General features: G+C 36.9%; 1 protein-coding gene across 2 annotated transcripts in view; it reads right to left on the bottom strand.

Moving 5' to 3' along the window:
• Positions 1–11,685: 11,685 nt before the first annotated feature.
• Positions 11,686–14,699, bottom strand: part of AASDHPPT (aminoadipate-semialdehyde dehydrogenase-phosphopantetheinyl transferase) — a 76,155-nt gene continuing 73,141 nt past the window's right edge. For both annotated transcript variants that reach the window (XM_064375387.1, XM_012474422.3), the window contains one exon: positions 11,686–13,599. In XM_064375387.1, coding sequence (XP_064231457.1) covers positions 13,435–13,599 — 165 coding nt within the window. In that variant the 3' untranslated portion in view covers positions 11,686–13,434. The remainder of the gene's footprint in view (positions 13,600–14,699) is intronic.

The following is a 14,699-nucleotide window of genomic DNA, read 5'->3' as shown; positions in this document are numbered from 1 at the left end:
CTATAAAATTTAAATAATTGCTTTGGGAACAGTTTTCTATTTGATAGCTACATGAGTATATCTATCTTGACATATCAACTATCTTTGAGAAATATCATTTTTAATGATAATTCTAAATATAAATGTGGTTAAAGTCCAGGGAGAAGTAAACATTTTTTCCCTTAGAAAATTAATCATGCCCAAAGTTGAAAGGATGTCAGTTTTGCAAAAAGCAGTTTTGACAAATGATGTATTTGATATTTGAACCCCGATTTCTGCAAAAAAAAAAAAAAAAAAAAAAAAAAAAATGCAGGAAGGCTGTGTCCTTAACTCAAAATTATATGCCATTCTTTTCCACAACTCTGTAAATTATTTTCTACATGAAGATTATCCTCAAGGGATTGTATTTATTCAACTTCACTTTTCTTTTAAGATTCCAGGATAAGGCTTTTCTAGCCTAGCTCAGCTTTAAAATGGTTTTAATTAATGATTCAAGATGCACAGCTTAACCCTGAATATTGAAATAAAAGAAAAATACCTCAAATTATTATTATCTTTTTTTTCCCTGGTGTCTTGCTATATTGCCTAGGCCGGTCCCTAACTCCTAGGCTCGAGTGATTCTCCTACCTCAGTCTCCAGAGTAGCTGGGACTACAGATGTGCACTGCTGAGCTTGGCTCAAATTCATTCTTGGACTGTTAAATAAAATAGGTCTCCAACAATGATACAAACCAAATTTCACTAGATTATGCTTACCTCTTCCATGTTACTAAAAGATTAATGTTTTCAGTCAACTTAATGGCCAACTGCACTCATTTATATATGAGGGGTTCCTAGGAAAACAACAGGAATTTATACTTGAAGATTCAGGGTATGCGTTTGTTTTAATTACCATTCACTGCCAATGTTTCATTGTCCACAGGTCTATTTTAGAGCTATTTTAAATCCCTAAATGTATACCAGATTTCACAGGCATTGATTATTGTCTAAGTCTTTAGCTCTTTTAGAGTGTTCATATGCTCTGAAAAAAATATTTATTTGGATAAAATGCTCTAACCTTTTGTTTTTAGGAGATACATAGGCCGGGCACAGTGGCTCATGCTTGTAATCCCAGCACTTTGGGAGGCTGAGGCAAGTGGATCATGAAGTCAGAAGTTTGAGACCAGCCTGGCCAATATGGTGAAACCCCGTCTCTACTAAAAATTAAAAAAAATTAGCCAGGCATGGTGGTGGGCACCTGTAATCTCAGCTACTTAGGAGGCTGAGGCAGGAGAATCACTTGACCTGTGGGCAGAGATTGCAGTGAGCTGAGATCGTGCCATTGCACTCCAGCCTGGATGACAGACTGAGACTCCATCTCAAAAAAAAAAACAAGGAGCTACATATACACACAAATAAAAAGCCAGTAAACATTTTCCTTATACACAGCTTAAGAGTCAATGAAAGCACCATCTCTGTACTTCCACCTCTTGACACCAATTTAAAAACTATAATTAAATGGCCACTAGATCATCATCCACAAACTCAGAGCAATAGTTTGAAAATGCAAAATAAAAATCAGAGTTCAACAGATATAAGTAGTTGCACTGTGACCTATAGTATTTCCATTTATATATCAAAATTATGGACAGCTATTTTTTTGTCAACTTAATGATTTCACAATTGGTATCCACTGGAATTATGTTTTTCAATGCCAACATGATATATACTTTAAAGCAAAGCTATTTCTACAATATAAAATCAATTTAAAAAATTTCTATTTTAAACAATTATCTACACACAAAGAGATAATGATATTCATTTAATTATAAATAACTGGCTTTCAAAGCCTACTATGGTTTTCACCAATAAAGCCCTGGATTTCATCAAGAACATATGTTACACTCTTAACAAAAGCAATGACTTTTTCCTTTATATTTTATGATACAATTACAGCCATTGCTTTGACATTATTAATTCATTGTGTAATTCTGACACTTTCATAAGGAAACATAACAATATTTTTAAATTGTTAAATTGTGCACAATAAATTTAAATGATCATCAAGGACAATTACAATTTGTAGCAGTAAAACATACAAATAAAACATCCAAATTCAATTTATGGGGATAATTATTCAGAATCTAAACTTAATCTCATTTCCTCAAATGGGAGACTTCCTTCAAGGGAAGTTTCACTCACAACAGCTAAGGCAGAAGTATGGCTTCCCACCATTCATCTTGATGACAATGTGGTATAGAAATAAAAGAATATGCGTTTGAGTCTGTGGAAACTAAATTGAAATCAGAATGACATCATTTATGAGTAAATATGACCTCAGAAAAATTGGCTGATTTCCTTGGGCCTCAGATTGTACATTCTTGAAATATGAGTAACTGTGCTTACTTTGTAGTGTGGCTATGATGTTTAAGTTAAGAATATTAGTCAAGTGTTAACAGAATGCCTCAAACTCAAGAGTCCAAAGGTAGAAGGAAGAGAGAATTTATACAAATAAATATAGAGATGTATACAATTATGTGGCAGATCACGACATTTTGGTCAATAAGATCACATACACAAAAGTGGTTCCACATAAGATTATAATGGGGCTGAAACATTTCTTTTGCCTAGTGGCGTAATAGCTGTTGTAACTTCACAGCACCATGCATTATTCATGTGTTTGTAGTGATGGTGTAAACAACCTGCCACACTGCCAGTTGTATAAAAGTCTATTGCAAACAACTATATTCAGTACAGAATATTTGATAATAAATGACTGTTACTGGTTTGTGTCTTTACTATATTACACATTTAATTGTTATTAAAATTTACTCCTACTTCTGTAAAACAGCTTTAGGCAGACCCTTTAGGATGTATTCCAGAAGGCACTGTTATCAAGAGATGACAGATCCCTGTATGTTACTGCCCCTGAAGAACTTCCAGTGGGACCAGATGTGGAGGTGGAAGACAGTGACACTGATGATCCTGAATCTGTACAGGCCCAAGCTAATGTGTATGTATTAGGACTTAGATTTTAACAACAAAGTTTAGAAAGTAAGAAAAATTTTCAAAATTTCAAAAACAGAGAAAAGCTTATAAAATAAGAATATAAAGAAAGAAAATAATTTTGTATCACATACAATATATGTTATTATAAAAGTAAAAACATTTAAAAAATAACATAATTTATAAATTTAAAAGCTATAGTCAGCTAAAGTTAATTTATTATTGAAGAAAGAAAAGTATTTCTTATAATGTTAGTGTACCCTAGTTGTAGAGTGTTGATAACATCTGCAGGAGTGTACAGTAAGGTCCTAGGCCTCCAAATTGACTCACCACTCTCACTGATGCATGCAGGGTAACTTCCAGTCCTGTAATCTCCATTCATGGTGATCACCCTATACAAAATGTACCATTAAAAATGTTGCATTAAAAATAGTGTACCACTTTTAATCTTTTATACCATATTTTTACTGTACTTTTTTATGTATAGATATGTTTAGATACATAAATACTTACCATTATGTTATAATTGCCTACAGCATTCAGTACAGTAACATGCTGTACAGGTTTGTAGCCTGGGAGCACTAGGCTCTACCACATAGCCTAGGTGTGTGGTAGACTGTTGCGTCTAGGTTTGTGTAAGTATATTCTATAATGTTCACACAATAATGAAATCACCTAATGGACGCATTTCTCATATTATATCCCTTTCATTAAGCAACACATGACTGTAGTTGAAAAGTGGGATATTAGCAAAGAAGGAAAGAGATTAGCATTATGTGAGCAAATAGAGAGGATGGGAGAGAAGTAATTCATCTGAGAAAGTGAATAACTATGTCATAGGGGTAGAGACATGCTATGGGATGAATTTTGTCACCCCAAATTTATATGTTAAAGTCCTAAACCCTAGTATCTCAGAATGTGACAGTATTTTGACATAAGATAATTAAGGGGTAATGAGGATTAAATGATATCCTTAGTGTGGGCACTAATCCAATATGACTGGTGTCCTCATAAAAAGAGATAAAGACACAGACAACATAAAGGAAAGACCATGCAAAAACACAGGGAGAAAAGGGTCATCTACAAGCCAAGGAGAGTCCTCAGAAGAAACTGACCCTACTAACACCCTAATCTCAGACTTCTAGCCCTTCAAGACTGTGAGGAGATAAATTTCTGTTTAAGCCACATAGTCTGTGGTACTTTGCTATGCCAGCCCTAGACAACTAAACCAAAAATGCATCATTCATTCATTCAACAAATAGTCGTCGAGCTTTTATATCAGCTAGGCACTGTTATAAAACCATGGGAAAATAGGAATAAACAAAACTAGTTTAAATCCCTGTCCTCCTTGGAGTAGAAAGTTCTTGCCCTTGCTTAGCCTAAGCTGCTGCACCGTTTCTCATATGTTTCTGTTATTCTTGCCTACATCCTCTTTGATCATTTCTTTTGGTTGCGCCATCTGTTTCCTGCTATAACCCTGTATAATACAGTAATTTGTACCGTGAGTAGCCCCGGGAAGGTGGAATACTAGAATTGGATTGTTCACATATTTGATGTGTATACAAATGTCTTCTTTGTCAGGGGAAATTAATGCTTATCATTGGTGGCAAGTGGTGATGTCACAGTTGCTCACATTATCACTAGTAGTGGTATGGAGACATGGAATACAAGTGGGGGGCACTGTCGGAAGATCAAGTGGCTGTGGCATATGGTCACTATGGTCATGGTAGGGATTACAGAGATTGTTGGGAGGACTGGCTCTTCGAATGTCTAGAGCATATACAGAGGAAAAAGAATAAATTGAAAGCAAAGGGAAAAAATGGGTAAAAATGGAAAGCATCACAAAATCTATGGCAACTCTAGGGGAATATCTTATATTTTGTAGATATAGCTAAGAATCAAGCCTAGAGCTTTTATTTTAAGGGCTATAGAGTTGTAATACCAATTACTGGCTAGTGCTGTGACTCTCATGCTAAGGTAAGGGCATTGATATGGACGGAGTGGGGCCATCAGAAATGAGATGGGGACATTTGGGTTACCACAGGCAAGGCTGAGAAACTTGAACCTTTTACATTTCCATGAAACTTCCCTACTGGCAGAGGCAGCCTCATTTGTCTTAGGGGAAAGTCTTACCTCCTGATATAGTTTGAAATTTCATGTTGAATTTTAATCCCCAACGGTGGAAGTGGGGCCTGGTGGGAAGTGAATAGATCATGGGGGCAGGTTTCTAATGAATGGTTTAGCACCATCCCCTTGGTGCTGTCCTTGTGATAGTGATTTCTCCTGATATCTGGTTGCTGTAAAGCAGGTGACACCTCCCCCTCACTATCTCACTTGCTTCTGCTTTCTGGTTACTCCTCCTTCACTTTCCTCCATGAGTGAAAGTTTCCTGAGGTCTCCCTAGAAGCTAAGCAGATGCCAGCATCATGCTTCCTGTAAACCTGCAGAACCATGAGCCAGTTAAACTTTTTCTTTATAAATTACTGAGTCCCGAGCGTTTCTTTATAGCAACACAAGAATAGCCCAGTGCACATCCCCTCCTGCCCGGCAAAGGAAAAACAGTGTATCAATGAATTCACCTGAGATGGTTCTCCTGCCTCTTCCTCAGTCCAGCTATCATCAGGTAAAGATAACAAGTAGGAAACAGAGGTTTTGCCTGAGCCGCTTCCTCCAATAAATAGAAAAACAGACAAGAGACGCACCACAGTTATGGGTCCTTGTCTTAAGCAAGCAGCGTTAGAAGTGAGCTTCCTGCACTTCCTGCTAGGGACTGCTTTGACTTCTAATGCTTTTCCTTGTAGATCTTGCACTACTGGGCAGTTCCCCCAGCAGGCCACAGTCACCCAGCAGCCAGAGGGAGCCAGCAGCACAAGTGAAAAGCCGTACAGGCAAAAAGTCACACCTAGGCAAGCGAAAAGCAGCCGCCACCTGGAACTTATGACGCTGGTCTCTAGCTCCGCTGGTGGCCCATGGGAAAAATTTCATGTGTTCCTTGTTTACAAGCTCTGCTAAGATTTAAGTACAATTTAAAAATTTGTAAGACCTTTTTCTGATAATGGCCACTATTGTTATTCCAACCGTACCTCTACCATAGCTATCTCAAAATCCTATTAGAATGGAACAATAGCCTCTGAAGGGAGAAAAATTACAGCAAACCCATGAATTAAAGAGCAATCAAAAGCCAGCCAAATGGCTTTGCTCCTCAGTAGAAAAGAATTTCCTCATTGACTGATAAGTTGCAAAACCTGTTTGCTATCTTAAAAGGCAACGCTATTGGCACAAGCCTTATTTACCCTTAAATTTCTAAATTTAGATGACAAATTTCAATCAACTGTAGAAAAGCACATTGCTAGATCAGACAGAAACAGAAAGTGAGACTAAGGAAAGAGATAGTGTAAAAAGAAAAGAGGGAAAGAGAGAAAGACAGGGAGGCAAAGAGGGAAGGAAAGGTAAGGAAAGAGAAGTAGAGAAAGAAATGTTAGAAAAGTTATATAGATATAAGAATGCACCTTTAGTAAGAAAGGTTATAAAACAAAGAAAGTTAAGGCATGTTGAAGATTATCTGTGAAGGTCATGAAAAATGTTATAGGAACAAATTTATGCAGAAAATGTTGTATAATACTTGTTTTGAAGGTCTAAACAAGTTTTAAAACATTGTAAAAGAAATTCTGTGTGTAACATATTGGCTAAAGTTAAAGAATTATCATCCAGTTTTTCTGTAAACTAGATATTAAAATAAAGCACAACAGGTTTTTCTTAAAGCACTAACCTGCTCTTCTACAAAGATTATAAAAGGTCTCTTAGCAGAGGCACAAGCCCTCAAATTTCCAGTACACCAGCACCAGCCTGGAGACTATGTCCTCATCATAGGATGGAAAGAAGAAAAACTCGAATCAGCCTAAGAAAGACTCTGCAAGACCCACAACTTCAGGCAATACAGCTTCCTCAAACCACACACGCCCTGGACATCACCTGGGGAATGCTGAAAGGATAATGCAGGAGGCTGAGCAAATCCTGCTCCCGACACAAACATCATTCACTCTAGATAATTTATTATTTATTCTCTCACTCTGCCTGCAACCTGTATCTGCTATACTCTATTGAGCCCATCTTCTAAATCTACCTTTTTTCTACACTGTTACGTAGACGAAGACCCCCTTTCCCAGCTTTTTACAATGCAATGGCTTAGCTAGGAGGGATAGATTTACCCCCAGTGGGGTCCCTCAATAATGGCACACATTGGACTAAGGTGCCAGGTAACACTACATATCACTCCACTATCCTCCCACTGTGTGTAAGTTATAAAGGTCCTAATCCTTACTGTGTACCTGCCCAAAAACAAGTATGGCTACATCATGGCAAAGGAGATACCTTAACATTCTTAGCGGCAGGTAGCCTCAAACCAGGCAATGTAATCCATGCTGCTTTCCCAAACATTCCCTCCTGTGCTAAAGAACAGAGCCAGGAAAGTAATGGACTCCACTTTGGTTGGGAGGTCTGTCATGGGAAACAAGTCCATAGCCTCCAGTTAGGCAATTATAACATCTTAGACTGGAGCCCCCATGGCCAATTGCAAAGCAGCCTTACTAATGTCTTCATCCATCATAGCATTAATCACAGTTCCATAGCATCTTCTTCCCCTATAATTTGGGCTGATGGGGGGATGAGATATCCCAGACCCCAAGTAAAGTCCATGCCACCCAAAGGCACCTTATGGCACCTGGGACATCTTAGCACTGCCCTTAACACCTGGCATGGGACATATCATAATTCTAGTCGCAATCGTACTATAACCTTTATTCATAATCACACTGATCGGTGCCTGATTTGCACTACCCATCCATATGTTTTCCTTATGGGAACTAACATTTCCATTACACCCCAAGGCCCCAAGTTTGTGACCTGAGTAGAGACAGACTTGGTTTGCCTCATGTATCACTAATCACAACATATCTAATTTAAAAATTACTAGTGTCATGGTATTAAGAAGACAATCTGAGGCACTCCTACCAGTCAATTTAACATGTGATTTGCAAGCTTCCTCTGCCTTTGTAACCTTAGAATGTGCCTTGTCCCAGGTCAGACACAAAAGATTCATAGTTACACTTATAGCCTTTATAGGCTCAGCCATAGTCATCCTGGCAACTGCCAGCGTTGCAGTGGCACCTATTACTGAGTCAGTACAAACAGCTGCTTTTGTAGATAATCTGGCTGAAAAATGTGTCTAATGAACTTCTCTTTTAGCAAGGTATGGCTCTTGCATGTCTGCAAGCCCTTGAGTCTGCTGTGGAATATGTGGGGGAGCAACAAGGTACACTGGCATTCTGAGGACAATTAAGCTGAGACTGGGAACATAAACATATCTGTGTCACTTCTCTACCATGGAATCTATATAGTTGGGATGAGATGAAAGACCCCTAGAGAACCTTTCATGACAATTTAACAGCAGATGTAAAGCACTTAAAACTAAAATTTTAGAATCCCTTCACACTATAGATCTACATACCCAACAAACAGCCATATGGAAAGGTGTGCAAGATCATCTCTCCTGGTTAGACCCCTGTTCCTGGGAGTCTCTCCTTGACTGGAAAACAAGGTTGCTAATTGTACTTACAATTGTCTTATGTTATTTGTTAATTCTAGGATGCAAAGCTGGAATAAGAGCAATGACTGCCTCACCTGACAGACCCATGGCTGAGCACACCAGTGCCTGTCAGTCAATGGAGGCTGATATTAGAAACATAAAAGGGGGAGATGCTGGGGCTCACTCAGGATGGTGGCAGAAATATTAAGGGAAAGTTACAGAATATGATAACAAACCCTTTTGGAAGGCTAAGGGTTTTTTATTACTTGGCTGAAGGCAGCCTTGTCCCTTTAGTTAAATAATTAGACAAACCCCCACATTCCTTTGTCTCTGCTCTAACTAGCTTGTTTACTCATGTAAACTTTGAGCCATAGGGTCCTTTGGCAGGGGGTTGGGGGAGGTCGACCAGGGAGATTATCCTTTAATGGTGTTTGCTCTGGGCATTGGTACCCAAACTTTAATCTTTTGAAGAACTACTCTGTTAACCATGTTAATTATCCACAATGTGGTTATTCAAAGCCTTTGTTGTTAAATCTATACTGAATAAATGAGAGGAAGGCGAACTAGTCGTTGTTGCATAGCTGCGATCTCACTCAACAGGAAACGCACAACCCCCTAGTTCATTTGTTTACTGTACTGTTTGAGTGTATTGATTCATCTGCCACGGAATCAGGGTTTGCAGGACAGCCCCCCAAAAGTGGTGACCCCAACATGACCAATGTCACACATCCTAATGTTTCAATCCTAATAGGGTAATATAAGATTTAAGCACAAGGCTGGGCGAGGTGGCTCACGCCTGTAATCCCAGCACTTTGGAAGGCTGAGGCAGGAGGATCACCTGAGGACAGGAGTTTGAGACCAGCCAGACCAACATGGAGAAACCCTGTCTCTACTAAAAATACAAAATTACCTGGGAGTGGTGCTGCATGCCTGTAATCCCAGCTACTCGGGAGGCGGAGACAGGAGAATCACTTGAACCCAGGAGGCAGAGATAGCGCTGAGCCAAGATCATGCCACTGCACTCCAGCCTGGGCGATAACAGCGAAACTCCATCTCAAAAAAAAAAAAAAAAGATTTAATCACAAAATACTACACATACACAAATAGAGTATAAAATTGCAAATATTGGAGATTATCTCTGGAGAGGGAAAGATGAAGGAGTGGTAACTGGGAGGCAGTGGTAAATGGAGGACAGGAAGTCTTTAGCTGCAAGCTGCATTTGTTTTATTCCTGAAATGGGGGAAAAAGATCTGAAGCGATTATGACAAAATGCCAACACACGTTAAACCTAGGTGTTGGTTACACGTCATTATTTCATGGAATAAACAAAAGTCACATATAAAGGCCTCTCCTTCTGTGCCCCAGGATTGCTGGTTGTTAAATATTTATTAGCACACCACTAAGCATAGCGGTTGAATTAGATTCTGGATCCAAAGATCAGAGCCTAACTGATCAAATAACAAGCTTCACTATTCAATGAATATATAACCTTCGGTAAGTTGTTTAAGAATTTGTAACTTATTTTCCCATCAATAAAACTCCATAAAGTTATAAGAATAGCCTGATACATGAGTGCTTAAGATGTAAAATAGCTTCTAATGTAAATACCATAGGACATATACAGCAGTTACCTGACATTAACTGGTAAACTGGAAATATATTCAAAGACTTTTGCCAATCCCAAATTCACAAACACTATAAGGTGTATTTATTTCCTTCATAAAAATGAAATCCATCATTCATTAGCTCTCTTCACATCCTCTTTAAAAGTACTGATACTTGGGAGTTGTTTTCAGGAATATTTTAAACCAAAGATATATTTGCATATGTATATTTATAAATCTATTTGGTCCTCAAGTTCAGATGGCAATAGTTCAACTAGTGAGGAGCTGCTGAGTTACTCAAACATAACTGGTATTTGAGTTTCAGATACTGAATAGAGGTAACAATTCTAATTTCGATAGTAAAAATTTTAATTGAAAATTATCCAAATCTTTTCAACTTCTGAGTCTGAAATGGAAGAGACAAAAATATACAGATTCATTTCAAAAATCAATTTATGAGAGTTCCCATGCAGGAAACATATTAACAGAGACCGATAAAGCCATAAATTGGTCAGTATGGTATAACTGGACCCTGCAGGCATGACTATGAAGCAGCAGGTGCCAGCCCAGCACAAAACTTGGCATCAATACTTTGGAAGAAGTGGATATAAATATAGAATTAACAAACAGCTTCACGTGGAGGGGGATAGGATAATGGGTTTAAGAAACAACTAGATCCCTATACCACTCTGCATAGGGGGACTGCCCCTTCCTCTTATAAATCTAAAAAACATGTAACTCCTATGCCTGTGTTGTTCTTGAAAAGCTATTCCACATATAATAAATCTCAGATGTGAGAGATAACAAATGGGGAAACAGGGACTCCAACATAGGGGAGGCAAACAATCCCCAGGATCATGGCAAAGGAGATTCCAGGATTACAGCTGTACACCAGTCATAGAAGGCAGAAAGTCCAACTGGACGAAGCAGATTGCTCTAGAAATGATTTTTTTAAAGATGAATGAAACTGATGGAATAACTAGTGTGTCTCAACATACAGAGAAGACATTCATACAAATGGTAGAAATCTATGCAAAGTCAATTAAATCAAGGAAATAAAAAATTAGTATATGGCAAGGATAATATATCACTTAGCTGTACACAGCAGTTATATAATCTCAATAAGGTGCACATATTCTTACTGTAATCACGATCAACAATGTAAACATTGAATTATGATATAATTATGTTGGGAGGAGAAGAGGGAATAAAAAGGGAATGTGTAATGCTGGGAAGCAGAAGAGGGAAGCTTTGAGAATCAAAGGAACAATGCTTGAAATTTAAAAATCAAGTAAAAGCAATATAAGCATGTCATTTAGAGATATGGTAATAAACAACAAAAAACAGCTAAAGAGTTGAAATGGCTTGCCCCGGAGACGGAAAATGGAAGAAGTCAAAGCAGTGAGCTTTTCCTTAGGAAAATCTTACAGATCTATTTGATTTTTTAAAGCTATATACACATGAAACTTTGATTAAAAGTTACAGAAAAACTAGAAACTAAAACACACAAATACAATGCAGTATCAGGCTCATAGAAATTCCATAATAAATGTACTTTTTTTATTATTATAATGACACGACAAAGTTTTTCACATCACCATTACACTCATGCTAGGGATAACAGTATTTCCTCTATTATAAATGCTACTTGACCTTTATTTACTATGCTTGGCATAACTGGGCATGCTTAATAAAATAAAAAAATTATAAAACATTCAATTTTTTTATTTTTTACGAATCAAAGTACCTAATTTTATACAATTTGCACACAACTTTTAATGTTAGTAATAGAAACAATGAAATTATTTGACTTCTTGATACATAAGACTTTAACTCCAAGACATGCACTCAACCACATAATAAATTTTTGTCATCAATATGATGGTCTTGGCATCTTATATATTATGTTCCCACTTTAAATTAAGTACTACTTGCTAAAAGGAAAACAGGTAAAGACAACAAACAGACGGTTCACATTACGAGGAATACGAAAAGCCAGTAACAACACTAACATATCAACCTCATTTGTAATGAAGAAATACAAATTTAAAAGATGACATATCATTTTTTAGTTATATTGGCAATTTGACGGAGTATTTTGGCTGGGTGCGGGGAGGGAGGTCAACACATATAGTACTAATTGGAGGGGTAAATTGTACAATTAAAACCCTGTGAACCAGTCAAACCATTCCACTGTCAGAAACTTTCTCAAGGACATAATTAAGCATGTACCTCAAAATGTACAAGGACATTCACTCTGCCACTGCTTGTAGTAATAAATTTCAGATAATCAAACTGTCTTGACACAGAAAAAAATGAATAAATTATGGCAAACCTTTCTTATGGGAAGGCAGTGGGCTTCCCATTCCATTCTTCAAACCTACCTTAGCTTTCTTCTTTTCAACAGAGTATACCAGAGACCAAAAACATTAGACATTGCCTTTCTCAGTAACCTGATCTAAGTGAATGGAAACTGAGGGGAAATCTGAAGGCTTTTGTTAAAAGTCTACCTCATGAATAAAACAAATGAGAGAAGAAATGGCCTTTTCTGCCTTTGAGACACAATTTTACAAACACGTAAAACTAGAAGTTATAGCAGCAGCTCTTATGATTGAGAGGTGGATTAGCCTAAGGCAAAACCAACCGAGGTCAAGGCAAAAAAAGTGTGTCTTTAATGACACCCCTGAACCCTGTGTTACGTTCAACAACGTCCTTGGTTGCTTAAGCCAATTATATTTGGACACTGTTACCTCTGGCCAAAAACATCCTAACTTGTATTAGCTATACAACAGAGTACGTTAGAAGCACATACTCTTATGTTACAGAGGTATATTTATGAACAGTAGATGTATAGTTAAAAAAAATTACAAAAACAGTATGCTCCCATGTTTTTAAAAAATCAAAATGTGTTAATATGGATTCATCTTCCAAGAAAAGGGTACGGAAAGATACTCAAGGTGTTAAGGGCAGTTTTCTCTGAAAGATAGCATTTAAATGTTTCCTTTTGCTTACGTGCATTTTCTATTTTTTTCTACGTTTAGCATGTATCACTTTAAAATTCTGCCATCCTTCTTATTAATTCAATGCAATTTGGGAGAGAAATGGGTACACATGTATTCCAGTGAGCTATCTTGAATTGGAAGTCTGCTTTTTTTTTTAATTGGAAAAGTTTCTGTTCTTTAAAAAACTTTTGTGAAATAAAATTTGATACTAACAAGCATTTATTTTTCAGTGAATATGGAAGCTTACAAACAGTTTTCATTTCCCTTTGTTATTCAGGGAATCATGACTTTGTACCATTTCGTATTGGAATTTCTTCTGTAAAGCAAAAACAGTCCCAAAATGAAGGATCTTCAGGTGTCATGGGAACAGCAGATGATATTAAATCATTATAGTTTAGAATAGTAAATTGCCTCTGGGTTGGTTTAGAATCATCTTGAGATGGAACCTAAAAGAGAAAAGCAGATTATCTTATTGTTATATTGCATATTAATCTTATGATCAATTTCATAATCATGAAAATAAGACCAACTTACATTTCAGTTCTATTAAATGACAACACAGTAGGATCCTAGAACATTGTTTTTATTTCTTTTTTATTCCTATTTTGTTAGTGTTGCCAATACAACAAATAAAAAAATATGAACTATAAAACCTGGTTTTGAACTTTTTTATATAACAATAACCTGTGGTATTTAAAATGTAGATTTACTGGGCCCCACATCCAAAAAGTATATTCAGTAGATATAAGTTAGAAGGGATCCCCAAATCTGTAATTTTAACAAGCAGTCAGGTTATTTGGACAGAACTGAGTAAGAAGGTGAACTTTTGTGAAATACTACTCTAAAAGGTGGGTGTGATAAGACTGCCATAACTATACAGAGATGTATACTTCTTTAGGAAATTATTTATCCAATACTAAATTCAAACTGTATCTTATATTCTGAGATAAGATGCCTTGTTCACTGTATCTTATATTCTGAGATAGAATACTTTTTATTAACAAAAGATTGCTCATTTGGGGTTTTGTTTGATGTTTCTTAATGATTGGATTTAGATTATGCCTTCTCAACCAGAATACTACATTCTCAACCCAGTGTAGACCCTCTTTAATATTCTACACATTCTAGTATAAACAGTGCTTGGGTTTTGTATAGCGCTTTAATATGGTCCAGTACTTATTGTATATGACTGGTGTCATAGCTATGTTGTGATATGGTTATCTAAATTTTATGGATGGGGAAGCTAAGGTTCAGGAAGAGCAAACAATTCAAACAATTTGCCCAAGCTCAAAACATAGGTTAAATAGTAGATACAGGCCTGGAACCCAATTTTGTGAATTGTACGCTGGTTTTCCCAATATGCCACTGTCATCTAAACATGCTCTATCCAGGGAAATAAAATGTAAGTAATGAATGTGCAAATGTTTCAAAAATTATAAAGCTCTATGGAAACAAAAAGTATTTTTGCAGAGAGTGTGAAGCTGAGATTTAAAAACAGAAGGACCAGTAACCTGGGTCAGAACATCTTCGGATAACAGGTGTCAAT

Source organism: Aotus nancymaae, unplaced genomic scaffold (assembly GCF_030222135.1).
Source record: "Aotus nancymaae isolate 86718 unplaced genomic scaffold, 86718_ANA_hifiasm-v0.15.2.pri h1tg000012l, whole genome shotgun sequence".
Classification (NCBI taxonomy): domain Eukaryota; kingdom Metazoa; phylum Chordata; class Mammalia; order Primates; family Aotidae; genus Aotus; species Aotus nancymaae.
The sequence above is the reverse complement of the archived record's forward strand: the minus strand, read 5'-3'. Positions and strand labels throughout refer to the sequence as shown.